The 23,360-nt window shown below is 47.9% G+C and overlaps 12 protein-coding genes across 13 annotated transcripts; 8 read left to right on the forward strand and 4 right to left on the reverse strand.

The window, feature by feature from the left end:
- Window positions 1–648: 648 nt before the first annotated feature.
- On the forward strand, window positions 649–2,207 carry FOXG_10738 (uncharacterized protein; the record flags this gene model as incomplete). Its single annotated transcript, XM_018390212.1, has 2 exons — window positions 649–763; window positions 817–2,207. 2 exons carry the CDS (start codon window positions 649–651, stop codon window positions 2,205–2,207), a joined length of 1,506 nt encoding a protein of 501 aa, XP_018248620.1.
- Window positions 2,208–2,273: 66 nt separating this feature from the next.
- FOXG_10739 (uncharacterized protein) lies at window positions 2,274–3,301 on the reverse strand (the record flags this gene model as incomplete). The annotated part of the gene is made up of 2 exons (XM_018390213.1): window positions 2,274–2,750; window positions 2,795–3,301. The coding sequence occupies 2 exons, from the start codon at window positions 3,299–3,301 to the stop codon at window positions 2,274–2,276; spliced, it is 984 nt and encodes a 327-aa protein (XP_018248621.1).
- Window positions 3,302–3,906: 605 nt separating this feature from the next.
- FOXG_10740 (uncharacterized protein) lies at window positions 3,907–5,926 on the forward strand (the record flags this gene model as incomplete). Its single annotated transcript, XM_018390214.1, has 1 exon — window positions 3,907–5,926. One exon carries the CDS (start codon window positions 3,907–3,909, stop codon window positions 5,875–5,877), a length of 1,971 nt encoding a protein of 656 aa, XP_018248622.1. The 3' UTR covers window positions 5,878–5,926.
- Window positions 5,927–6,151: 225 nt separating this feature from the next.
- Window positions 6,152–7,732, forward strand: FOXG_20365 (uncharacterized protein). Its single transcript, XM_018400646.1, has one exon. It carries the CDS (start codon window positions 6,217–6,219, stop codon window positions 7,642–7,644), a length of 1,428 nt encoding a protein of 475 aa, XP_018248623.1. The 5' UTR covers window positions 6,152–6,216; the 3' UTR covers window positions 7,645–7,732.
- Window positions 7,733–8,355: 623 nt separating this feature from the next.
- On the reverse strand, window positions 8,356–8,628 carry FOXG_10741 (uncharacterized protein; the record flags this gene model as incomplete). Its single annotated transcript, XM_018390215.1, has 2 exons — window positions 8,356–8,366; window positions 8,433–8,628. The coding sequence occupies 2 exons, from the start codon at window positions 8,626–8,628 to the stop codon at window positions 8,356–8,358; spliced, it is 207 nt and encodes a 68-aa protein (XP_018248624.1).
- A 120-nt stretch (window positions 8,629–8,748) lies between these two features.
- Window positions 8,749–9,371, forward strand: FOXG_20366 (uncharacterized protein; the record flags this gene model as incomplete). Its single annotated transcript, XM_018400647.1, has 2 exons — window positions 8,749–9,055; window positions 9,106–9,371. 2 exons carry the CDS (start codon window positions 8,749–8,751, stop codon window positions 9,369–9,371), a joined length of 573 nt encoding a protein of 190 aa, XP_018248625.1.
- Window positions 9,372–10,789: 1,418 nt separating this feature from the next.
- FOXG_10742 (uncharacterized protein) lies at window positions 10,790–11,713 on the forward strand (the record flags this gene model as incomplete). Its single annotated transcript, XM_018390216.1, has 1 exon — window positions 10,790–11,713. The coding sequence occupies one exon, from the start codon at window positions 10,790–10,792 to the stop codon at window positions 11,711–11,713; it is 924 nt and encodes a 307-aa protein (XP_018248626.1).
- A 907-nt stretch (window positions 11,714–12,620) lies between these two features.
- Window positions 12,621–13,649, forward strand: FOXG_10743 (uncharacterized protein; the record flags this gene model as incomplete). Its single annotated transcript, XM_018390217.1, has 1 exon — window positions 12,621–13,649. One exon carries the CDS (start codon window positions 12,621–12,623, stop codon window positions 13,647–13,649), a length of 1,029 nt encoding a protein of 342 aa, XP_018248627.1.
- An 88-nt stretch (window positions 13,650–13,737) lies between these two features.
- On the reverse strand, window positions 13,738–15,389 carry FOXG_10744 (aldehyde dehydrogenase (NAD+); the record flags this gene model as incomplete). Its single annotated transcript, XM_018390218.1, has 4 exons — window positions 15,313–15,389; window positions 14,892–15,260; window positions 14,426–14,836; window positions 13,738–14,370 (listed from the first exon to the last, which is right to left on the reverse strand). Exons 1-4 carry the CDS (start codon window positions 15,346–15,348, stop codon window positions 13,738–13,740), a joined length of 1,449 nt encoding a protein of 482 aa, XP_018248628.1. The 5' UTR covers window positions 15,349–15,389.
- Window positions 15,390–15,963: 574 nt separating this feature from the next.
- Window positions 15,964–17,237, reverse strand: FOXG_10745 (uncharacterized protein). The gene is made up of 4 exons (XM_018390219.1): window positions 17,084–17,237; window positions 16,568–17,034; window positions 16,275–16,513; window positions 15,964–16,225 (listed from the first exon to the last, which is right to left on the reverse strand). The coding sequence occupies exons 1-4, from the start codon at window positions 17,176–17,178 to the stop codon at window positions 16,130–16,132; spliced, it is 897 nt and encodes a 298-aa protein (XP_018248629.1). The 5' UTR covers window positions 17,179–17,237; the 3' UTR covers window positions 15,964–16,129.
- A 1,170-nt stretch (window positions 17,238–18,407) lies between these two features.
- On the forward strand, window positions 18,408–21,218 carry FOXG_10746 (acid phosphatase). Of its 2 annotated transcripts, XM_018390220.1 has the most exons (3): window positions 18,408–19,194; window positions 19,273–20,409; window positions 20,464–21,218. In XM_018390220.1, exons 1-3 carry the CDS (start codon window positions 18,839–18,841, stop codon window positions 20,930–20,932), a joined length of 1,962 nt encoding a protein of 653 aa, XP_018248630.1. In that variant the 5' UTR covers window positions 18,408–18,838; the 3' UTR covers window positions 20,933–21,218. The 2 variants fall into 2 exon arrangements, with proteins under 2 accessions (XP_018248630.1, XP_018248631.1); XM_018390221.1 differs by lacking the exon at window positions 18,408–19,194 and having other exon boundaries at window positions 19,218–20,409.
- Window positions 21,219–21,514: 296 nt separating this feature from the next.
- On the forward strand, window positions 21,515–22,873 carry FOXG_10747 (uncharacterized protein). The gene is made up of 4 exons (XM_018390222.1): window positions 21,515–21,664; window positions 21,716–21,855; window positions 21,905–22,095; window positions 22,148–22,873. The coding sequence occupies exons 1-4, from the start codon at window positions 21,644–21,646 to the stop codon at window positions 22,762–22,764; spliced, it is 969 nt and encodes a 322-aa protein (XP_018248632.1). The 5' UTR covers window positions 21,515–21,643; the 3' UTR covers window positions 22,765–22,873.
- Window positions 22,874–23,360: the final 487 nt, after the last annotated feature.

Raw genomic sequence — 23,360 nt, forward strand, 5'->3', positions numbered from 1 at the left:
TGGGGTTGCATCTGGACTCTCTTATGAGACACGTGCATAAAGTTCAACATAAACTAGATAGAAAGAAACTTGGCCCACCAACCGTCTGGCAGTTATTGTACTTTTATTTTCTTACACTGGCTCCTTTCTGTGTAAGGCAAGTACCAAGTATGAGCCCAAATCAGACTAGTACCAACTATGTAAGGTAAAAAGCAGATTCTAGCTACCTGCAATTTGTAAGGACTGTTAAGTTCAGGGTAGGCAAGTTGCAGTATTATGTTCAAGATATCCGGTCAGGAGTCTTACCTATAGGGTTTAGAGTTGGATTAAGGACCAAGGTCAAAAGCGTAGTAATAGAAGTCTGGCCAATATAAATTGGACAAGCGGATTACTTAATAATAGAAACGATTTAGGAGCCAGGTCTCAAATCCGCTACTTTCACGCAGTATGAGTTATGGGTCCTACTTAGCTGACGTCTTACTTCGGAGCTGAGTACACCACGTCTCCACTATTGTAAAACCTCAACTCCGAACTCCGGGAGCCCTTGTACCTCCGTCATGAGCTGGAGTCGTCAGCGCTATAAAGCCAATGTCTTCGATTTTACTTCCTCGGAGGTGTCAATTGCAGATGACTTTTATCACTGAATTATTTTATTAAGCATCGTAAACAATGACTGGCACAGAATCGCCTGTAGCAGCCCCTTTGCCTGCGCCAGAGCCCTATAGCATCTTCGACAAACGCCAAACTGCCTTGATCGTAACAATTGTCTCCATCGCGGCAACATGTAAGTCCCCATATGATCCTCAATTTGAACCTCTCTTGTTAATATAATTATAGTCTCGGGTTTCGCGTCAAACATTTATTTCCCCGCCCTCCCAACCATCGCCCACGACCTCGATGTCTCGATTGAATTGATCAATCTCACTGTGACTTCGTACCTTATCTTCCAAGGGCTAGCTCCCAGTCTCTGGGGCCCAATATCAGATGTCAAGGGACGCCGACTCGCATACTCACTCACCTTCATTGTCTTCCTGGGAGCATGTATCGGCCTGGCAGAAGCTAAGAACTACGCGACCATGGTTGTGCTGAGGTGCATTCAGAGCACTGGTAGTGCTAGTACAATTGCTATAGGCTCAGGCGTTATCGGGGATATTACGACACGAGATAATCGTGGTGGTCTCATGGGTATATTTCAGGCAGGGCTGCTGGTGCCCGTGGCAGTGGGACCTATCATCGGCGGTGCGCTGGCTGGATCTCTTGGTTGGAGATCCATCTTTTGGCTGTTAACCATCTACAGCGGTGTTTTTCTGACTTTCTTGGTTCTGCTCTTGCCCGAGACGCTGAGGTCTATCGTTGGTAATGGGAGCCGGATACCTACACACGCCCTAGCCAAATACCCCTTGCGCGTTTATCAGAAAACGACCAAAGTCCAATGGAATTGCGACGCGATCTCTACATCGCCTGCGGCGAAGAAGCACATCGATGTTACTGGACCCTTCCGAATCCTTATCAGCAAGCAAGCCGCTCCCATCATCGTGTTCCTCGCAGTCTATTATGCTGTTTGGCAGATGAGCATCACGGCTATGTCTAGTCTTTTCGAAGATAAATATGGTCTCACAGAAACTCAGATCGGCCTGACATTTATCGCCAACGGCGTAGGCTCCATGGTAGGAACACTAATTACCGGCAAGATACTCAATCTCGACTACCGCCGTTTCAAGGCTCGGCATGATGCACGCATTGCGAGCAGTAACACAAAGGATGACGTTGAACCTGTCAATACGCGAAAGGCCCAGGAAAATGACTTCCCGCTGGAGACAGCACGTCTCCGTCTCATCCCCCTTTTCTCCTTCGTCCAATGCGCGTCCATCTTGCTCTTTGGCTGGACCATACAATATCCCCACCAGGTACACATTGCCGTGCCAATTGTCTCGACGTTTGTAACTGGCTGGTCTGCTGTTTCCATGCAGTCTGTCGTCATGACCTATCTTGTCGATGTGTTTCACGACCGCAGCGCCGCTGCCAGCGCGAGCCTGAACCTTGCAAGATGCTTATTCGCCGCTGGAGGCACGAGCTTTGTTATGCCAATGATCAACTCTATCGGTGTCGGGTTGGCGTTCACGGTCTGTGTTGCGGTGCAGGGTGTTGCAATGGCGAGCTTGGCTATCCAATGGAAGTTTGGCGCGAAATGGAGACGGGCAGCGGACGATAAAAAGGCAATGGCTTAGGTGCCTCTGCACAGCTAGACCAGTACATTGAAGGGTCAAGCCGTAGATAGCTATGCATCTAACACCCTAATAGCATATGTATTTCTTAATGTAACCTATATATATAATGTATCTCCTCGGCGTATCATAGGATACCTTGGTTGCCTGAGTTCTTTCTTCTACTTCCTTCTTTACCATGAGCAGCACAAGCTCCGTCCGACCTCTCAATAACTCCTCGTCAAGCTCGACACCGACTTCATGCAAAAAACTGTAGATTAGCCCTCGTGCCTTGCGAGCTACATCCTCTTCTGTCCCAGCCTTGTCGGGGTTCGCTTCCCTCCACCTTGCCACCGGACTGCTTGTGCCTATCAGCTTCTCAAACTCCTCAGGTGTCAGAGTTTTCCCAGTGCCGAGATCCTCGGTTTCCGAGCTTTCTGTGTTATGGCTCCACTCCTTGCAGATGAAACCGCTTTTGTCAAACCCTGTCACAGGAGTTTCGATTGTCCAAGGTAGTGGTAAATCGACGTAGAGATCGCGCGTCAGTGTGTTGCCTTGCTTGTAATACTGGTGTAGTTCGCTGTTGAGTGAGTTAACTCTTCTACCGCAACTTTGATAGCCGCGCCGTTGGGTGTCTCGGTAGGGTCCACAGACATGCCAGTTCTCGCCCAGAGAGCGACAGTACCTCCGGCTTCCACAACTCGCGCAGCGCTACGCCAGAATTGCGTCATATCGAACCAATGAGCCGCCGTGGCAGCGGTCAGAAGGTCAACGCTGTTATTGGCGATGGGCGGTTCCAGATCAATGCCCAGGGCTTCAGCGGCTGATACTTCGAAACGTATAGACAAAGCCGATGACTTGATGGTCTCGCGCGCAAAGGTGATCATGCCCTCCGATGGATCTATGCCGATGGCATTGTTGAAAAAGGGAGCTAGGTCCCCTGTAGCTTGACCAGTCCCGCAGCCGACGTCTAGTACGGTATCAAGGCGGCCGCCACTAGAAGCGTGATGGTTGAGGATGATTTTGAAGAGCTCTGGAAAATAGCCAGGGCGTCCGGTGGCGTAGGATTCACCCTGTGCCTGGGTATAGCTCCAGAACGTTGCTTCTGAAGTACTCATTGTAGAAGTTAAATTTGTTGTAGACTCTGTAAGTTGGTGATATGTCTCGTTGAGATGTCATAAGCTTTAACCATCAATCAACTCTGTAATGGGGTGGTAGAGAAGGTGATTAGGTGGTAAAATCGCGTCTTTAAATAGTTACTATTCTAGAAAATCGAAAATCGGCCCGAGATTACGAATACTTCTATGCAAGACTAATAGTTTAAAGTAATACTTAGAGCTAGTATGTTGAAAGAGAAGTAACATCTAAGATACGTACTCTATAATTTAATATACAATAGCCAGAGAGAGCTCATAAAGATAACGATAAGCCTGCAGCAACAAGGCTGAGTAGCAAATAATTCAACATCGCAAAGCGGGGTAAGGCATCATCTCACTCCTTCATATTACAGATATGCCCAGAAAATTTTTGCCTTGTCAGAAGAAGTGTTCTGCGTTATTGTTTATGTCATTGAAAATCTATATTTCTAAAAACAAGTCTAACTTTACACAGCGGTAAGGAAACAGCTCTCGTTGACCCACTGAACCGACCTGGAACTTCATAAACATATCATAGAGTCATGTGGAAGAACTAATCAGAAGAGTCTTTAAGCAGGTCTATCACTATGTCATCTCAGTCTGCATATAAGAGGGAACCTATAAGCGCATCAGAGATCTTCCCAAGCGTGGACTCTCAAGCTCTTAACATACCTCAAGGCGCACCAAAATTGACATATCAGAGTCTCACCAGCTCCACCAGCTTCCGCCTACTTCAGATCCTATCAAATGGGGGGCAAGATATCCTGCGCTGCAGGATGTTTGATGCTGATCTTGCTGCGCAAGAAACTCCCCGATATATTGCCTTATCCTATACATGGCACGAGGAGACTCTGCCCAAGACTTTCCGGCCTGTGTTGATTAACGACAAATACCTCAACGTTAGCCTAAATCTCTGGAATTTCCTCCAGAATTACCGCGAAACAGCCGGCGAGCGCATCATCTGGATTGATCAGATATGCATCAACCAAGAGGACAAGGATGAGTGCGTTCAGCAAATAGGGCAAATGTGTGAGATCTATCAGCGTGCTTCTATGGATCTCTTTTGGATCGGCGAGCCGGACGAGGATACAGAGGCGGTCTTAGATCTGCTGTCATCTCTAGATCGTCTGGAGACTCATCTCCTTGAATCTGGAGGTTCTCACCCTGGGATCAGCGCTCTGCTCAACCCTATCTTTATGAGGAGTGTCGGCCTACCAGAGCATGATGCACCAATATGGGCGTCTTTCATGAACTTCATATCGCGATCCGCGTTTCATCGAGCTTGGATCATCCAGGAAGTTGCAGTATCACGGAAACCAGCCATATTCTGCGGACTGTTGATGCTACCATTTGACGTTGTTGGAAGGGCTGCAATGTTCCTCGTTGAGAGTTCTTGGATCAAGCTCTTCCACCAGATTTACAAGGTCTCTGGTGCAGCAGGCTTTATTACCGGTATGATGAACTGTCGTGTGCGACATCAGGAAGGAGAGCATCAGAGCTTAGATCTTTTGCTTGCGTCGACTCGGCGTTTCAAAGCTACCAAACCAGTGGACAAGATATTCGCACTGATAAATCTAGCAGAGAGCGGGAGAAAAGAAGCGCTACCACCGGCACTTAGGCCAGATTATCGAAAGTCCGTTGTCGAAGTCTTTCGAGATGTCACTCTTCACCTCATCCGCCAAGGCTCCCTTGACATTCTTTCGGGTGTCGAAGATGTGAAGTTTCGGCAGATTCATCAGCTTCCAAGTTGGGTTCCAGACTACAGCGTACATCAAGTTGCCTCTATTCTCTGCATGCCACCACGACCTGGATCCCTGACCTTGTATGCCGCTGCAGCAGGACGAGATGTCAGTATTCAGCATTCGCCATCGGATCCAGATACCCTGACATTGTCAGCATACAAACTCGACAAGATATCCAAGATATGTCCCATAGCAGAGCAATCGATCTACGACACCTTAGAGAAGTGGGCGAGTATGGTTGATTTCAGTGCGGTGTACCCGATCGTCAATGGAAAGTCCGGTTCTATGATTGACGCCTTTTGGCGCACGCTAATCGGGAACATCGGCCTCGGAACAAGCCATTACCCAGTCAGTGAAGATTGGGTTTACAAGTTTGCTGCGTTTGCTTTGCAGGCCCGAGAGGAACTCCAGCAGCATTTTTCGAGTTCGGCCGATACTCAGAGCGCAGCCGTGGAGAGCCCGAATTTGACACCTGGCATCGACTCTGTCGTTCGCTTATTGCAGGATCGCCACCACGGCAAGGAGGGCTTGGATCAAGATGGTGGTCTCTATGAAAGTACCATGCACCATGTTTCTTGGCATAGAAGAATGTTTTTTACAAATGGGGGGTACTTGGGTCTCGCACATCCATCTACCCAACCAGGTGATGAAGTGGTTCTTCTTTCTGGCGGGCGTGTACCTTTCGTGGTCAAGAGAGGGAGTGTGGATAGATCAGAGTGTTACTCGATCGTTGGGGAGGCTTATGTGCATGGAATCATGGATGGGGAACTCTTTGGTACGGCAGATGGGAAATGGGAGGACTTACAATTCAAGTAACAAGAGGCGTCGTTTGAGGAGTTTAACATTCTTATCTATTACTATCGAGCGCACTACTGAGTCTCATCGCGTAAGATCAACACTAGAAAATTGCGGTGTGTACCAGTATAAGCCCTACGAGTCACCCTGTGTCACTAACAATTATTGTCGGGAATGACCTCTGGTTGCTTATTACCAGACACCAATGCTTACATAACCGTGTTGAATCCATTTCCAGTGCAGCCACAGAGCAGTCAATCTGACAGAGAGAATGCAACTTCGACCTTGAAAATTCCAACAGCACGCTCCCTGTCGCCACTATTATACTTTTATCTCGGGGCTTACGTATATGAAGTAACAATGGAACACCGAACACTGGATATCTGGGACCAAATAGCACCAAGGGCATATATACGGCTGTGGTATTGCCTTCCTTACCGACAGACCACGGACCTCGATTGCCTCAAGCAACATCTAACAACGGCCTTATCGGAATTATCAAAACGGTTTCAGGATTTGAATGGTAGAATATTCCTTCTAGCGAACCCTCTCGGCCATCTAGCCATTAGCACGAATGACATACAGGATATTCCTTTCAAGTTCTTCGATCAGAGGGCCTCATTCAGCTGGACTTACAGTCAGCTCAAGAGCCAAGGCTTTCCAGCAAAAGCCTTTATCGATGACTCTTTTGACCTTCCCTATCGACTTGAAGAAGGGGGAGAGGGAATTCCGGTTTTTGAAGTACATGTCCGTCTTATAGATGGGGGATTGCTTCTTGGCATCTATGGTCATCATTCTCTTTTAGATGCTGGCCGTATGGATATAATCATCAGGTGCTTTGCTGAACTTACCAAGGATCCAAAAAAGACGTTGGATATTACAATTCCGGCCCGTTTGAGTGGCGAGTCGCTTGAAGTTGCCCACGTGCCGCCAGTTCCGGACTTGAACGAGCTACTTTCTCGTTGTCCTGAATATCGACTTCTTTCATCCCCTCTCGGCCCAACGCAATTTCGAGCTCCGGCGACAAAAAAACCGCTCAAGAACATCGGTCGTATTTTTGTGATTCAAGATCAGACTGTTCGTGATCTCAAAGACAGACTCGCGTACACACGACTCACCGACTCGAAACACCAGCCCTCAACATTTACATGTCTCGCTGCCATTACATGGGCAAATGTCACCAATGCCCGTATAGCTAGCCTGTCATCCGAGACGTCTCTTGCTGAAGATGCACGGCTAATGATTTCTGTCGATTGGCGCCGACGTATATCCACCGATGCCATTAGCTCCAGCTCCGGTAACGCCATTACTCTTCCCATTGTCTCAATCAACAAGTCAACTATATTAGCAGCATGTAACGAGGATCAAGAAACTGCCTACTCCGCTCTAGCAGCTATAGCACGTGCTATAGATGAGGCTATTCTCAGCGTCGACGACGACTTCGTGGCTGCTCGTACTGCTCTGTTTCGCAGGGTTCAAGACCCGCGGTTCATAGGGCTTGACTTTGACCTGGGCGATCCACTGGGCTTTTACTTGAATACTTGGCGACACTTTGGAACTCGGACTCACTGGGACCTGCCAGGACTTGACAAACAAGATCTTGCGAGGGGCGTCGCCCCAGATGCTGTGCGCAGAGCACAAGTTGGCTTTGGTACTGGCGCCGGACTAGTGTTACCAGAAACAGATACCACTAAATTTGAGGTGCTGATCACTCTGGATGTTGGAGCAATGGAGGACTTGTGTAATAGCACTAGCTGGCAACGCTGGGTTGAGAAACCTGGGCTGTAGATTACGGCTGAGCGCTTATACTCATTCAACATCAGCTTGCCTCTTTATCATTGATGCTATGAGATCACAATGGTATATAACTCACTGAAACGCCCCTTTCCACCAACCTTGGTGACTATCTAATCTGCAGACAGATATTTGCGGCTTTGCTCTGCTGAATTATTCCTGGCCACTACATAGCCTCGGCCAGTATTTCCGCTCAGAATAACAGCCCATTTAATAGTGTCTCCGTATTCATCTCCTTCTTATCTCGAGACAAGCCCCAGCATCCAGTCGAGTCTCCGTCCCGACACGAACCAACTTAGGCCCTGGCTTTCCATCCTCAAGTCTGAAATCATACTTGCCAACAGCTCTATGAGTATCATCTTGATCTCACATATGGCAAAGAACCTTCCAGGGCATGCATGTTTTCCATGATTGAATGTCAGATAGTCAGGACCTGTAGTGGCTGCCTGGTGGTGCGACTCCTGTCCTTTTATAGATCGGAGATTCGAGTACCGAAACCCGTCAAAGATTCGAGGGGACGGGTTCGTGAAGTCAGAGCTTAAATTTGGTGAGAATGTTGGCGTCTCTTCCGACATGCTGTTAGATAGTCAGTACAGTAGCTCATAACAAGAGGAAGGGTAAGATAGTACTGGATTGCGTAAGCGGGGAATGCTATAGAAGTCCCTCTTGGTAGCTTAATACCATTTGATAGTGTCATTGACTACATTACACGTCTACTAGGAGTGAATCGAGCATTCAGTTAGTGCCTCATGCATTGACTTGGATGGGGGCCTTAGACTTACCGAAAGTTGAGGGACACCATTGCTGGACTTCTCTGATGAAGCTATCTAGTTTCTGGAGCCTAGATAGAGAATCTTTGTTGATGCGTATTGCTCTTGTACCGACCTCAGGTCCGAAGACGTCGTGCATCTCGGCCCTCAACGGCTCAATGTATTCTGGCTGTTTCGCAAGCTCCCATATAACCTTGGTGAGGGCCATAGCTGTTAAGGGGACAAGATCAGAAACAGAGAAAGAACATTGTGGTTCATATTACTTACTCGTAGTGTGAATCGCAGCGAATGAGACCAGCATTTAATCCACCCCAACTTGTTCAGAGATATGCGTGTGCATTATGGCCTAATTACATCCGGTAACCAGGTCATTAAGGACGCTACCATCCAGGACAGACTTACCAAGGATCTTGGTGGTCATGTTCTTTGCGTTGAAATGGAAGCGGCGGGACTGGCCTACAACTTCCCGTGTATCGTCATCCGAGGAATTTGCGACTATGCAGACTCGCACAAGAATAAAGTCTGGCAGGAACATGCTGCAGCAGTAGCTGCAGCGTTTGCGAAGGAGTTTCTTCAATATATCCAGCCAGGTGATGTTGACAGGGAGCGCCCAGTGAGAGACATAATTATCCAGGGTTAGTAGTTTTTAAATGAAATTGGCAACGACTCCTAACGTTGAGTTTAGTTTGCGATGTTGTATCTACAATTCGAGAGAACGCCATGCATACCCGGGCCCAACTGAACAAAAAAGAAGATGCTGAGATTCTTGATTGGCTCACGCCAGTTGACTCGGCCGGCAACAAAGCGACTACTTCGGGAACAGACAACAAGGAACTGGCCAATGGTTTCTGGAATCCGCAGAGTATCAAGAGTGGCTTGATGCGGACGGCAAGACACTGTTCTGTCCGGGCATCCCAGGGGCCGGGAAGACGATACTGTCGTCGATTATAATTAACAATCTCTACACGCGATTATCCGAAAACCCCAACATTGGGATTGCCTACATCTACTGCAACTTTCGCCAAGAGCAAGAACAGAAAATTAATAATCTTTTAGCAAGTCTAGTCAAACAACTTAGCCGGGGCTGGCATTTCCTGCCAGAAAGTATTAACTCTCTTTATGGCAAGCATAAGAAGAATGCGATACGTCTATTAGTTGAGGAATTATCGGCAACCTTATAATATGTGATTAAGTTATATACAAAGGTGTTCATTATTGTCGATGCTCTTGACAAATGCCAAGCTCTTGATGATTATCGGGGCAAACTTTTGTCTGAAATCTTGAGATACCAGGACAAGACTGCGATGAACTTTTTCGCAATATCAAGGCCTATTCCCGACATCACCAAGTTTTTTCAACGGACTCTTTGCCTCGAAATTCGCGCGACTAAGGATGATGTCACCCTGTATCTCGAGAAACACATAGGAACGCTTCGGCCTGTCATCAAAACTAACTCGCGGCTTCAAGAACAGATCCAGATAGGCATATCAGACGCAGTAGACAGAATATAGGAACCCGGTGAAAAGCGATACGTAAATGCTTGCTGACGAACGCATAGGTTTCTCCTGGCCCATATTTACCTTCACTTCTTCATAGATAAGGTAACAGAGAACGATATTAGAAGCGCCTTGAAAGAGATCCAGAAGCAAAAGCAGGCATACAGAGGTAATAAGCACAAGCTACTATCAGGTGCCTATGATCATATAATGGAGAGAATTAGTAGACAAAAACTAGGCTTGCAAGAGCTCACAATACAGGTTCTCTCGTGGATTACTTGCGTCAAGCGACAGCTTACGATAATAGAACTTCAGCATGCCCTAGCTACTAAACAAGGCAACCGAACGCTAGATGCTGGAGACATAGTACCTATTGAGGATATAGTCTCAGTATATGCCGGATTGATCACAGTAGACCTCAAACGCGACAGCATTCGGCTTAATCACTATACTGCGCAATAATACCTTTTTGATAAAAGGAACGAATTATTGCCTAACGCGGAGTTTAACATTATGACAACCTGCTTGACGTACTTGTCATTTGATGCCTTTGAAAGCGGTTTCTGTCGGACGGATGAAGAATTTGAAGAGCGGATGAGGTTGAACCCGTTCTATCACTATTCGGCATGTTACTGGGGCAGCCATGCTTATGACATCAAAACTTTGAGTCCAGCAGCCATTGATTTTCTCGAATCCACTGCAAGAGTAGAGGCATCGGTCCAAGCCCTGATAAATCCAAATCTTGCATGGACGCTATGGAGACCGGGGTATAGTCAAACGTTTCCAAGACAACTGTCTGGGCTGCATTTGACGGCTTTTTTCGGGCTCGAGGACGGTGTACAAATTTTTGGGTCTAGCTGCTATACCTTTAACATGAGGGACAGTGATGGTAGGACTGCGCTGTCCTATGCAGCAGAGAAAGGGCACGATACAGTTGTCAAACTATGTCTCGAAAAAGTCGACCTCGATATTGATTCTCGCGACAAGTATGATCGAACACCGCTGTGGTGGGCCGCCACGCGAGGGCATGAGGCAATCGTCAATCTCCTTATAAATACAGGAAAAGTCGATGTTGATGCTCAAGATCGAGAGGGTCGGTCACCGCTCCGATGCGCCGTTGAGCATGGTTATGAAGCTATAATCAAGTTACTTCACAATGAGGGAAAATGCGATCTGAATATTCAAGATGAATTTGGCCAAACAGCACTCTCCTGGGCCGCCGAAAGAGGCCAGGAAGCCAGGGTCAGGCTGCTCCTCAATTCGAGCGGTGTAGACGTCGATTCTGAAGATGAATTTGGCCGAACACCACTGTACTTGGCTGTCGAGAAAGGACACAATGCTATTGTCAGGATGCTTCTCGATACAGGAAATGTTGACGTTAATGCAAGAGACGTTAATAGTGAGCAGACAATATTCTCGTGGGCCGCCATGCGTGGACGTGAGTTCGTTGTTCAGATGCTGCTTCGTACGGGAAAAGTCGACGTTGATACTAGAGATATTCACTTTAGCCGCACGCCGCTCTCGTGGGCCGCCATGTATGGACACAAGGCTATTGTAGAACTTCTTCTAAGTCTTGGAGGAGCTGAACCTGATGCTCAAGATTCGACTGGTCGAACTCCGCTACGCTGGCTGCTGAAGAAGGACATGAGGCCATCGTCCATCTGCTTCTCAATACTGGAAAGGTCAACGTGGCGGCTAGAGATAACATTTTTGGTCAGACGCCACTCGATATGGCCATCAAGCGAGGACACGAGGCCATCGTCAACATGCTACATCATCATTCTAGCTCCTGATTAAGTGAAAAATCCAGTGGGCAATTGCAACTTAGGCTTTCAACACCGCCCCCAATGTTTTAGTTAAATTTGGCTCTTATATGTAGTTTCCTGGTCTAGAGACTATAAAAACCCAAGTCTTACTGTTTTTTGGATTAATATTGCTTTCGGAGCATGTCATGGTATGTTGCGATAGAGTGACTCGCAAGATCATGGATACCGAGAGTGAGAAGGACGGGAGTCGCATCGCGGGAGGGATTCACCATTGTTCGTTTCATTTGCCGGGTACTGAGGATGAAGAAGTGAGGGAGAGCATTGAGACCAAGTTCATTGCATTCTGGTAATATCTGGTCGTCTACATAATTTCATCCCAATCACCGATTCTTCATTTATCGCAGTATTAACTTGAGGAATTCTCTAAGGTGATGCCATGAACAGTTGAAGCATTGAGCCCAGTTGCAAGCTTCTTTACACTACTGACAAGTCAATCCTGTATAGCATTAGAGATTCGGTTATTAACCTCGCGTTTTAAGTTATTACCAAGCCGAGCGCGAGCTGACCAACACGCGATGGTGCTTCTCCGAGGAGAATTTCAAGACATGTAATTGGCCAGGGTGCCGCAGATGCCGCTATGACCAGGTTTTTGCTGTTGCTCGTCATGTAGGCTGACATCGGGTATCCGGGTAATCGATACACGGGAAACCGTTTAGTGGCGTTATTCGCTGACTGACTTCGGGTATGACAGTTGCAGAGATACAGTTTCCGGAATCAGACGGAGATAATGTAATGTTGAGTATTAATTCTTGTAAGCCACTACAGTATTTATATGTTGCTGCGTCGCTGTCGCTATTTTCAAACATCTCATCAGGCATCGTCTCCAGTATTCAATAACATTGCAATATATCTTACAAACACCCTACCACTATTATAAAATGGCTCCATCGAATCTCCCAGCGACAATGAAGGCTATCCTCCAGCCAGACAAGCACTCTCATAAGCTCATCCTCTCATCTCAACAACCCGTCCCTACCCCAACCCATCCTCAAGACGTCCTCGTCAAAGTCCACGCTACCTGTCCCTGCAAGGGCGAACTCGACTGGGCCCTCTGGGCACCCGAGTTCATCGGCGACAAGATCCCCATTCCAGGCCAAGACCTCGCAGGAACCGTTGTCTCAGCCCCAGAGAATAGTGGCTTTAGACCCGGCGATGAAGTCTACGCCCGTATTGAAGCGAACCGTCCTGGTGCAGGTGCAGAATATGTTCTCGCGCGGGTCTCTGAGCTTGCTATTAAACCTAAGAACTTGACTTGGGCTGAAACTGCGGCGAGTCCTATTAGTGCACTTACTGCATACCAGGGATTATTCACGAGAGGGGGTTTGAATCCAGAGGCTTTGAGGGGTGATGAAGCTGCGCGGGAGAAGAACGGCAAGATCCGGGTTTTGATCAATGGTGCTGCTGGAGGAGTGGGAAGCTGGGCTGTACAACTTGCTCGCATCGCTGGAGTGAAGACTATCACGGCGGTGGTTGGAACACAGAATATCGATTTCGTTCGACAACTTGGTGCGACTGAATCCATTGATTACAAGAAGCAAAGCATCGGGGAGTGGGTTGCACAAGATCCCGCATCTCGACAGTTTGACCTTGTTTTTGACTGTATCGGCATGCCTTCTCTGGCTCAGACGTGGTATGCAGTCCGGGAAGGAGGAACACTTGTCAGTGTATGCGCCGTGCCCGAGCAGAATCGTCCGGAGGATGTCAAGAAGGAGGCCAACACTGTCTTCTTCGTCATTGACCCGGTCGGCAAGGATCTGGATCACATTACAAAGCTTCTGGAGGCTGGTGATATTAAGCCGCACATTGATAGCGTGGTTGGTCTGGATGACTTTGAGGAGGCTTGGGAGAAGGTTGAGTCGGGTCGAACTAAGGGAAAGGTCGTCGTGATGGTGATGAAGGACGAGTAGTGGAAGGTTCAAATATTCGTTTCAGGCATCTGTATCGTATTTAATCGTTTACTTAGCTATAGATCTCATCTCATAATATCTATTTCCATCACCCAGAATGCTTTACCCAGTAAGCCTGAGGATTACACCAGCCCTTTAGACCGACCTCCCCCCAATCCATACCAATACCGCTCTGCTTATGTCCCCCAAACGGGACATTCGGCGCAACCTCGAAATGCGTGTTGACCCAAACACTCCCCGCTTCCAGTTGTTTGGCCATTCGTCGAGCACGAGCAACATCTTTACTCCAGACAGACGCTCCAAGACCATAGTTTGATGCATTGACCGTGGATATAACATCGTCTTCGGACTGCCACTTCATGACAGGAACGATTGGACCAAACGGTTCAGTTTGCACGATTTCTGAGTCCTCGGGCGGGTTGTCGATGAGAACTGGTGGGATGAAGTAGCCTTTATCCGATTTCGCAGCTGATGCGCTGCCGAATGCGCGTTGCCATCCTTGCTTGTCGATCTCTTCATAGAGGCGCTGGAGTTTGTCATACTGCATCTTATTCTGGATAGGTCCAAAGAAGGCTTCAGGGTCAGAGAAGTTGCCGGACTTAAGACCTTCCAAGAACTTCACCACTTCAGACACGAACTTGTCGTGGATGCTCTCATGGACATAGATGCGCTTGATGTTCATGCAGATTTGTCCGCCGTGAACATAGGCGAGAAACGCGACCTATCAGCTCGTCATTGAACCTTCCCTTCATCAGATAAAGTATAGAGAAACTTACCTTTCCAGCCACTACAGGAATGTCGACATCTTCACAGACAATCGCAGCATCATTACCGCCCAACTCAAGAGTGACACGCTTCAACGTAGCTGCACAAGCCGCCATGATCTTCTTACCCGTCTCAGTGGAGCCAGTGAAACTCACCTTAGCTACACCAGAATGAGCAGTCAGCATAGGTCCAAGGTCATCACTACCGCTCAAAGCTTGGAACACGCCAGGAGGAAGGACTTTGGCTCCAATCTCTGCAAGCTTAAGGGCAGAGTACGGAGAATATGGTGAGGGCTTCCATATGAACGTGTTACCAGCCAGCATGGCAGGGTACGCTTTTCCAATGCCCAGCAACATGGGGAAGTTCCATGGAACGATGCCGACGCCGACGCCGAGGGGAACGTAGCGCACAACGGCTGTTCTCTTTGCATATTATTAGACCCTTTCTTGTCACAGCAATAACCGACGCGGCACGTACATCTTCATTCTCCTCGGGCTTGTCCTCCTTGATCCTCAGCTTTGGAGTCTCTCGAATATGCTCCATGACAAGCATCAACTCAAAACCACCGGCCTGGGGCGGTTTGCCAGCTTCACGGCCTAGAAGTTCAATAAACTCTTGCTTATGTGCCTCGATAGCATCTGCGAATTTGACGAGGTAGTTGGCACGCTCATCCCATGATAGCTTTCGCCACGCAGGGTATGCCGCTTTCGCAGCGCTTACAGCTTGATCGACATCTTGTTGGGTCGATACGGGTGACTCCCAGAGAGTCTCCTCAGTGCTAGGACAGATACCACGTCGGGTTTCCGAAGTGGAGCTCAACTCGTTGTTTATGACGTTTCGGAAAGTCTGTCTTTAGAGTAAGATAGTTATAGCTTTACTGAGAGGGATCTATACGTACTTGGAAGTCAACTTTCTGCTCAATGGGGAAACTCATGGTCACAAGTTGAGATCAATGCGAGGTAAGTGATGAGGAGAAGCGGTGCGATACTAAGCGAGCGACCATGCTGGGTATTTATCGCACAAACTCCCAGTCAGACAATCATCTTCCTTCTGGGCATTCATTGCAATGGCAGAGTATACTTGACTCCGGCACGGATCGGATGTTGTAGTCTTAGCCAATCATTGCTTCTCGCGAGCCCGTACCCATGTTGTTGGAATAAGCATCATGTCAGATGTGTTGCATCTCCAATGCCAATGTGGATTAGGGCTGACGATATGACAGGTGTAGCTCCACAAGATACAGACGGTTCGCCAATGGATGCTATTCGACCAAAGTACCTAGTTGGGTCAGCGACTGATTTGGTAATGGGTTCCGATCCCACAATGCCTCCGAATCATACAGTCTTGTCGCTTTTGGTGGGGTGAAGTGATATGATGTGGACTCTGGGGGTCAACTCTAAAATAAATCCTATTTGCTAGATAGCTGAAGGGCAATCCCATGACGGCAAGTCACTCGCATATAATTGGTAGACTCGAGCGCAGCATTAACAGTCATACAACTGCGACGGTGGTCAGACCTCATCTAAACAAAACGGGGATTGATCTACGTGGAGGTTGAAGGCTGAAGCTCAAGCAAGTAATATTTATTTTATGTCTTTGGTTAAAATACACTAAGCCAACTAGGCCAAGGTTCGCTTGAACGAAAAAAGTTTCTTTCTTCGACAAGCCTGGCAGTGGCGTGCGCTTCACAGGAAGCGGTCTAAGCGTTAATGACTTTACCATCCAAAGCCATTGGCCTCAAGTTCATTCGCCACCTGTTCAGCCACAAGCTGGTTGATAGCAATTCCAGGGTGATAGTCATTGAACCACAGCTATCTCCACGTCAGCATACAGAGTCCTCACTCAAACGAATTTACTTACGCATGACTTCCCATCGCTATTGTAGCAAGTTGCGTCAGGAGCACCATAGGCCTTGGGGTTGTTGATAGCTTTCTTGAAAGAAACAGACGTGTCGACAAGAAGAGTTTTGACACCAGAGTTGGCTTTCTTGAAAGCGCTGAGCTTTGAGGCCAACTTGCTGTTGTAGAGCTTGATGGCCTTGACGAGAAGAACGTTTGAGTCAGCGCCTTGTTGGATCATCAATGGTGTCAACTCGGTTGCTAGATGCTGTTAGCATGAACACCTGGAGACTCAATGGGGTATCAAGGACTCACGTGGGACGCTGAGCAGGACAAACTTGCGCAAGCCAGCCTTGTACAGAACCTGTAGTAACTCAAAGTATCTCGTAGTCGCCTTCTCAACCACTGCGTCAGCATCCTGCAAATAGAAAGAGTTTCCGACGTCATTAACGCCGATCCACACTCCTGCAATGGTATTCTGCGCTGTCCAAGAGGTACCAGCTGGGTGCTTGCCAACAGAGTTAGAGAACTGGTTGACCTGGTCTACGAAGCTCAAGACAGTGCTTGCATAGGGCTTGACGATGTTGGCATCGACAGTAGCACCTCCATACGCAAAGTTATACGACAGCACGAGAGAGTTGTTTTGCTCTTTGACAATATCTCCAACCCAATTCGCACCACCAGCTGCTGTCCATCCGGGGAAGGGCGGGTTGCCGAGTGGGTTTGCAGCGGAGGGCTTTGCACCGTTGGGGTCGAAGCCTGTCTGGGAGTATGAGTCGCCACTAAAAGACGTCAATTTTCATTTCACAGGTGTAGTGTTTACTGACTCACAAAGTGAAGAGGTAGCCGATGCTTCCCGCTGCGTGGACTGCAGCGCTCTGAGCCAAGATGCTACCCATGGCAGCAAAAAGAAGTTTGGACAGCATGATAGAAGGCTCGACGGGAAAGCACTATAGTTTGAATCGTCTGCCAAGACAATTTATTCAAGCTTGCAAGTTTCACATAGCGACTAATGGACTACTTATATCTACACAGGTCCTGCGTTTCAAATCCTAGACCCAACCTTGTTTCCTCATCCCACAAATCATGAGCCGATCTTATGACCAAGGAATGTCAACGGAAGATCTTGTTTAAGCATAATGTCTGGAAAGGGATAGACGGAGCTGTTCCGAGGCGGGGTATAACATATTTGGACTGCGCAATCGCAGGAAATGCCATGATTGCGGCATGCAGATCATAACCTGTTAATTACATTGTGCATGAAAGCTTCCAGCCCGTGGCTGTTATTGGCACGGAATAATATTTTCCGTGGACAGATCTGTGCGTTCCCGTCGTTCCGGTCTTGATATCGCTTAGCTCATCAGTCTCCATGACATAGGTTAGAGTCCCGTAGAAGGAAGAACGGTTATAATATCTGCCAGAAGTTTTGCAGCTTCGATGCTGCATTGTCTTTGAGTCTAGTCGTTTGATATAAATCTGTTAAATCTGAGAATCTACAGGGCTGTAACTCTGATTGAACAAATCTAAATCAGTCGTTTCAGCTGACAACGGCGTGCAACATTTGGAAAGCAGATATTCTTTCTGGTAGTAGAGTTAAATATCATTGTAAAATTGTGAATTGGATACTGAGATATGGTGGCACATTAAATCGGTATGTTAGCCAACGCCATCAAAGTTGCTTGGTGCAGGGTAGCTGGCTGTCTCGCAAGCTGTTGCGAAACCGTCCCTTTACATATGTGCCGGGTGACTATCTGCAATTTTATAGAGGACATTTGGTTCGATGGTTGGATACTTAGTAATCCTCCTTGTTCCCATGAAACTGATATGGTATATATTTGAGCTTCTCTGTTAACACCCATCTGGCAGGTCGTGAAGAACATGCAGCGGGCCATACAGGAGGTGACAGAAAAAGCTAAACCTGAGCCGCGGGAATCTTGGCACAAGTGAGTTAGTGTTTTCTTTTGTCCAACAATGAACCTGGTTGGCACTTTTGAACATACCAAGCAGGGATCTAAACAAAATTGCGGGGGGCATTTCTACCTCCAACCAATAGCCACCCAGAAATTACCAACATCTCTTCATCTCGCAGCTGCCGAAAAGCCGTGATTTATGGAGTCCAACCCATCAACAAATAAAAAGCTCAACAATGCTCCTTACCACGTGGAAGCGACCCTCCAACACATTGGCTTTATCGCATCAACGCATCTTCAATCAAGGCTTTAAGCTGAATCCGTTATCTTCGGCCGAGTCTTTTTGCTAGAAGCTTATCTTAGTCTGCTTATCACGTTTCATCGTAATCAACCTTGATTGGATCAAGGCGCAGATTTACAGGGGTAATGGCGAAGCTAAACTTGTTACTGCCACCGGCGAGAGCCGTCAGATCCGTTGTTGTTAACGGTTTGGGGGTGATGTTGGACTTGGGATGACGATCCGGCAGCTGAGTTCCGATCAGATGGGGAGTTCCGCGATGATAATGAAGGAATTATATATACTAAGGTTGCATTTGTATCAAGACGATATGGCAGGTGTAGATTCTTTGCCGTCCAAGTCTCTCATTGCCGACTCGCTAGGTAACCTTGGTTCATCATGAAGTCAATCGCTGCCCCCAGCCTCCTGGCTGCTCTTCTCACTACACCCGCTCTCTCAAAGCCAGTCGTCGATGAGAAGTATCCCTACAAGGGCCCTGCAGTTCCTGTCGGCGATTGGGTCGATCCCACCGTCAACGGCAATGGAAAAGGATTCCCTCGTCTCGTTGAACCTCCGGCCGTGAAGCCTGGCTCTTCAAACCCCAGCAACAACGTCAACGTTATTTCGCTGTCGTATACTCCTGGCGGTATCAACATTCACTACCAGACTCCCTTCGGGCTTGGTGCTGCGCCTGCGGTTCATTGGGGAACGAGTGCGTCTGAGTTGAAGAATAAGGCTACTGGTTCGACTACCACGTAAGTTCCCGGGCTTGGCGCATGGGATTACCTGATTTGTCTGCGCGTTGAATCGTCATTGGCTGACCATGTATCTAGCTACGACCGCACTCCTCCTTGTTCCGCCGTCAAGGCTGTTACGCAGTGCAATCAGTTCTTCCACGATGTTCAGATCAGCGACCTGAAGCCTGGCAAGACTTACTATTACCAGATTCCTGCTGCTAACGGAACTACCAAGTCTGATGTCCTGAGCTTCGCCACTGCTCGTGAAGCAGGTGACAAGTCAGAGTTCACCATCGCTGTTCTCAACGATATGGGATACACTAACGCAGCTGGTACTTACAAGTATCTCAACAAGGCTGTTTCTGATGGCGCTGCTTTTGCCTGGCACGGTGGTGATCTGAGCTATGCTGATGATTGGTTCTCGGGCATTCTGCCTTGCGAGGATGACTGGCCTGTTTGCTACAACGGAACTTCAACCAGTCTTCCCGGTGGTGGTCCTATTCCTGATGACTACAAGACTCCTCTTCCCAAGGGCGAGGTCGCTAACCAGGGCAGTCCCCGTGGTGGTGACATGAGCGTTCTGTACGAGTCAAACTGGGATCTCTGGCAGCAGTGGCTCAACAGCATCACCCTTAAAATTCCCTACATGGTTGTCCCCGGTAACCACGAAGCCACCTGCGCCGAATTCGACGGCGGCAACAACACTCTATCTGCCTATCTCGACAACGACAAGAGCAACGGAACACAGCCCAACACCACGCTCAACTACTACTCCTGCCCTCCCTCGCAGCGCAACTTCACCGCTTTCCAGAACCGCTTCCACATGGCTGGCGACAAGTCCGGCGGTGTTGGCAACTTCTGGTACTCGTTCGACTACGGTCTAGCTCACTTTGTGTCCATCAACACAGAGACCGATTACGCCAACAGTCCCGAGAAGCCGTTTGCTGCGGATCTCAAGGGTGATGAGACGCATCCCAAGGCGAATGAGACTTATGTCACTGATTCTGGTCCCTTTGGCGCTGTGCATGGTTCTTATAATGATACCAAGAACTATGAGCAGTATCAATGGTTGGCTAAGGATCTTGAGAGCGTTGATCGATGCAAGACCCCTTGGGTTATTGTAATGGGTCATCGTCCTATGTACAGCTCCGAGGTGGCCAAGTACCAAGTTAACATCCGTGCTGCCTTTGAGGATCTGATGTTGAAGAACAATGTCGATGTCTACATTGCCGGGTAAGTCATATCTTAGCCAACATCCATCAAAACCTGTGTACTAATACTCGACAGTCACATTCACTGGTATGAGCGTCTCCAGCCCATGGGCCACAACGGCACCATCGACTCTGGCTCCATCATCAACAACAACACCTACAAGACCAACCCCGGAAAGTCCATGGTTCATCTAGTCAACGGAGCTGCCGGTAACCTTGAGAGCCACAGCGTTCTCGATGGCGAGCCTCGTCTCAACATGACCATGTTCCTTGACCAGACACACTTTGGTTTCGCCAAGTTGACTGTTCATAACGAAACTGCTCTTTCTTGGAACTTTGTCCACGGTGACGGTGGTGTTATTGGCGATGAGCTTACTGTCTTGAAGGAGAGTGCTTCGAAGTGCACTGCTTCTGGCTCTGGAAACTCTTCTTCGTCTGGAGGCGCCAGCGGTACCAAGGCCCCGGTTGCTACTCCTACCAGCGCTGGTACCAAGACATTTGTCTCTGGCGTTCTTGGCCTCCTTGTTCTCGCTCTGGCTTTGTAGAGGACAGATATAGATGTCACCTTTGTTGTTAGACATTCTTCCCTGGGAGGACTTGTGATACATAATCAGATAATTGAGTCGATTTCTACTCTCAATTGGGTCAGTCATATGGCCTCGGACTTTGCGCTACGTGAAGTAATATCTTGTCCGAGTCCCGGATTGATAAGAAGAGAACGAATGATAAGAAGTAGTACCACTTTGGTCCTCGCGCATGCATTGCAGCATTCATACGAACCCAGACATCCGTTTCATTGACATATTAGCCTATGCTTTCTTTTATATACCCACCAGACCTCGCCAGCTGTCATGATCTCTTTCGTCACAACCCGACTGCTTTTGGCCCGAAGAACAACGCCGCATACGTCAGATCCTCTGTGCAACACGGGATGCGACAAGACATTCCCCAATGAAGAACACAAAAAGGTAGACATGACGTAGATAGTGCCGGATCAGCTCGGCAGATACCGAGCTAAAATGATCTTGGCGACTTACAAGGGCAAGATTTTCGCTTACGCCTTGCTAGCTGAAAGCTGATGTCTCACCTTTGGCAGATCGATGATGCCCGTCTGACTTGAAAACAGATAATATTTTACCACAAGCGACTGCCTTACGAATTAATTCTCCAATCTCAAACTCGGGTCCTTTTGCGCTCACTCATAACAGAAACTACCTGCGCAATTATCTGATTCTTCATATCGTAAATACTGCAATATGGTTATCATCGTCACCGGTGTAAGCGAGGCTATGACAGCGACGCAGAAATGAAGCTAATCTTATCGACAGGGCGCCGGGTTCCTCGGCTGCAATTTAATCCAGCTTCTTCTCGAGAAGAACCACCAAGTCGTCGTGATTGATTCACTATGGACTGGATCTCAAAGCACCCTTGATAATTTTCGATCGGACAAGCGAGTGCGATATATTCAGTGCGCTTCATTGATCCCGACAACCCGTTTCAGTGCTGACATTCTATAGAGCTGATGTTCGAGATCCGTTGCCGTGGATAGACAACGTCGAGCAAATCTACCATCTCGCGTGCCCTGCAAGTCCCGTGCATTTCGAGACTCAGCCGATTGATATCTTGCAAACTTGCTTTAATGGTGCATCGAATATTCTGGACTATGCATTGAAACACAACGCTCGAGTGCTGCTTGCTAGCACTTCAGGTACAAACTATATATCTTACTCACTGGCCCTGTACTAACAGTCCCATTACAGAGGTTTATGGCGACTCCCAAATTGCCTGCCAACGCGAAGATTATCGAGGCAATGTCAACTGCTTCGGCCCGCGCGCTTGTTATGACGAAGGCAAGAGAGTCATGGAGGCGCTCGGATATGCTTATCAAGCCGAACACGGTCTCGAAGTCCGCATCGCACGAATCTTCAACGCCTACGGCCCATTCATGGAGCCAGAAGACGGTCGAGCTGTCCCTAACTTTATCATGGCAGCTCTGAAGAGAGAACCAATCACGATATTCGGCGATGGACACACAACACGATGCTTCCAACACGCCAATGACTGTGTTCGTGGTTTAGAAGCCTTGATGAACAGCGATTATCATGGACCGGTCAATATCGGCAGTGATCTAGAGATGGAGATTAGTGAGATTGCAGATATAATATCTCGAGTCGTGGCTGAGAAAACAGGATATGAGGACCCCGTTGCTGTTCATTTGTTGCCCAGTAGGGAAGATGATCCTGTTAGGCGGAAGCCGGATACGAGTCTTGCTGAGAAGGTTTTGGGTTGGAAGCCTAAGGTGTCGTTGGAAGAGGGAGTAGCTTCGACGGTTGAGTGGTTTATTCAGAGGGAGAATGGCATTTCGAGCAGGCTCTAGAGCCATCTGAGCTTTTGTATTCATGATTAATGAAAGGTATACGTATGTAGCTGATTCATATAGCCTAATAATATATTGGCAGCTAGAAGTATGTACCACTGTAATGAGCGGCCAATCTTCTTTACTCCATCGGATATCTCGACATCGTATGACCACCAATTAAACATTCAAAAGTTTGACAGAGTAGCATCTCATCTTGAACTCGTATTCAACCCTAACTTAATTCTGTACACCGTACCCTACAGTTCAATGTGCCAGATGTGACATGGCATGACATTCTTATTGGAAGGGGTTTCAATCGGAACGTCGGATCGGGTCTTCCACTACTACCCTAGATTGTCAGGTCTTGAACCAATTTGATTCAGCTTTAGACAAATAATAACAGGTGCTTAAAATAGCAAAGGCTCTCAAAGGCTCGTCATTCGCATAAACAAGAGATAGAGCAACAAGAGTGGCCTTTTTATCCGTAATGCTCATCTATTAAAATAAACTACTATGAGTTGAGACAAGTAGTGTCAGCAGAGAGCATCATTTAGTGCACAGCCATAAGGCTTATTCCCCAGCCCAATATCCCATCCCGCCGAGACCCGAAACAC

The sequence above is a fragment of the Fusarium oxysporum genome, chromosome 7 (genome assembly GCF_000149955.1).
Source record: "Fusarium oxysporum f. sp. lycopersici 4287 chromosome 7, whole genome shotgun sequence".
Classification (NCBI taxonomy): domain Eukaryota; kingdom Fungi; phylum Ascomycota; class Sordariomycetes; order Hypocreales; family Nectriaceae; genus Fusarium; species Fusarium oxysporum.

Coding starts and splice junctions, on each gene's coding strand:
- FOXG_10746 (XM_018390220.1), top strand. CDS start 18,839: ATGAAGTCAATCGCTGCCCCCAGCCTCCTGGCTGCTCTTCTCACTACA. Junction 19,195..19,272: donor GCTACTGGTTCGACTACCAC/GTAAGTTCCCGG, acceptor CCATGTATCTAG/CTACGACCGCACTCCTCCTT. Junction 20,410..20,463: donor GTCGATGTCTACATTGCCGG/GTAAGTCATATC, acceptor AATACTCGACAG/TCACATTCACTGGTATGAGC.
- FOXG_10745 (XM_018390219.1), bottom strand. CDS start 17,178: ATGCTGTCCAAACTTCTTTTTGCTGCCATGGGTAGCATCTTGGCTCAG. Junction 17,035..17,083: donor ATCGGCTACCTCTTCACTTT/GTGAGTCAGTAA, acceptor GACGTCTTTTAG/TGGCGACTCATACTCCCAGA. Junction 16,514..16,567: donor TGTCCTGCTCAGCGTCCCAC/GTGAGTCCTTGA, acceptor AACAGCATCTAG/CAACCGAGTTGACACCATTG.
- FOXG_10747 (XM_018390222.1), top strand. CDS start 21,644: ATGGTTATCATCGTCACCGGT. Junction 21,856..21,904: donor AAGCGAGTGCGATATATTCA/GTGCGCTTCATT, acceptor GACATTCTATAG/AGCTGATGTTCGAGATCCGT. Junction 22,096..22,147: donor GCTGCTTGCTAGCACTTCAG/GTACAAACTATA, acceptor GTCCCATTACAG/AGGTTTATGGCGACTCCCAA.
- FOXG_20365 (XM_018400646.1), top strand. CDS start 6,217: ATGGAACACCGAACACTGGATATCTGGGACCAAATAGCACCAAGGGCA.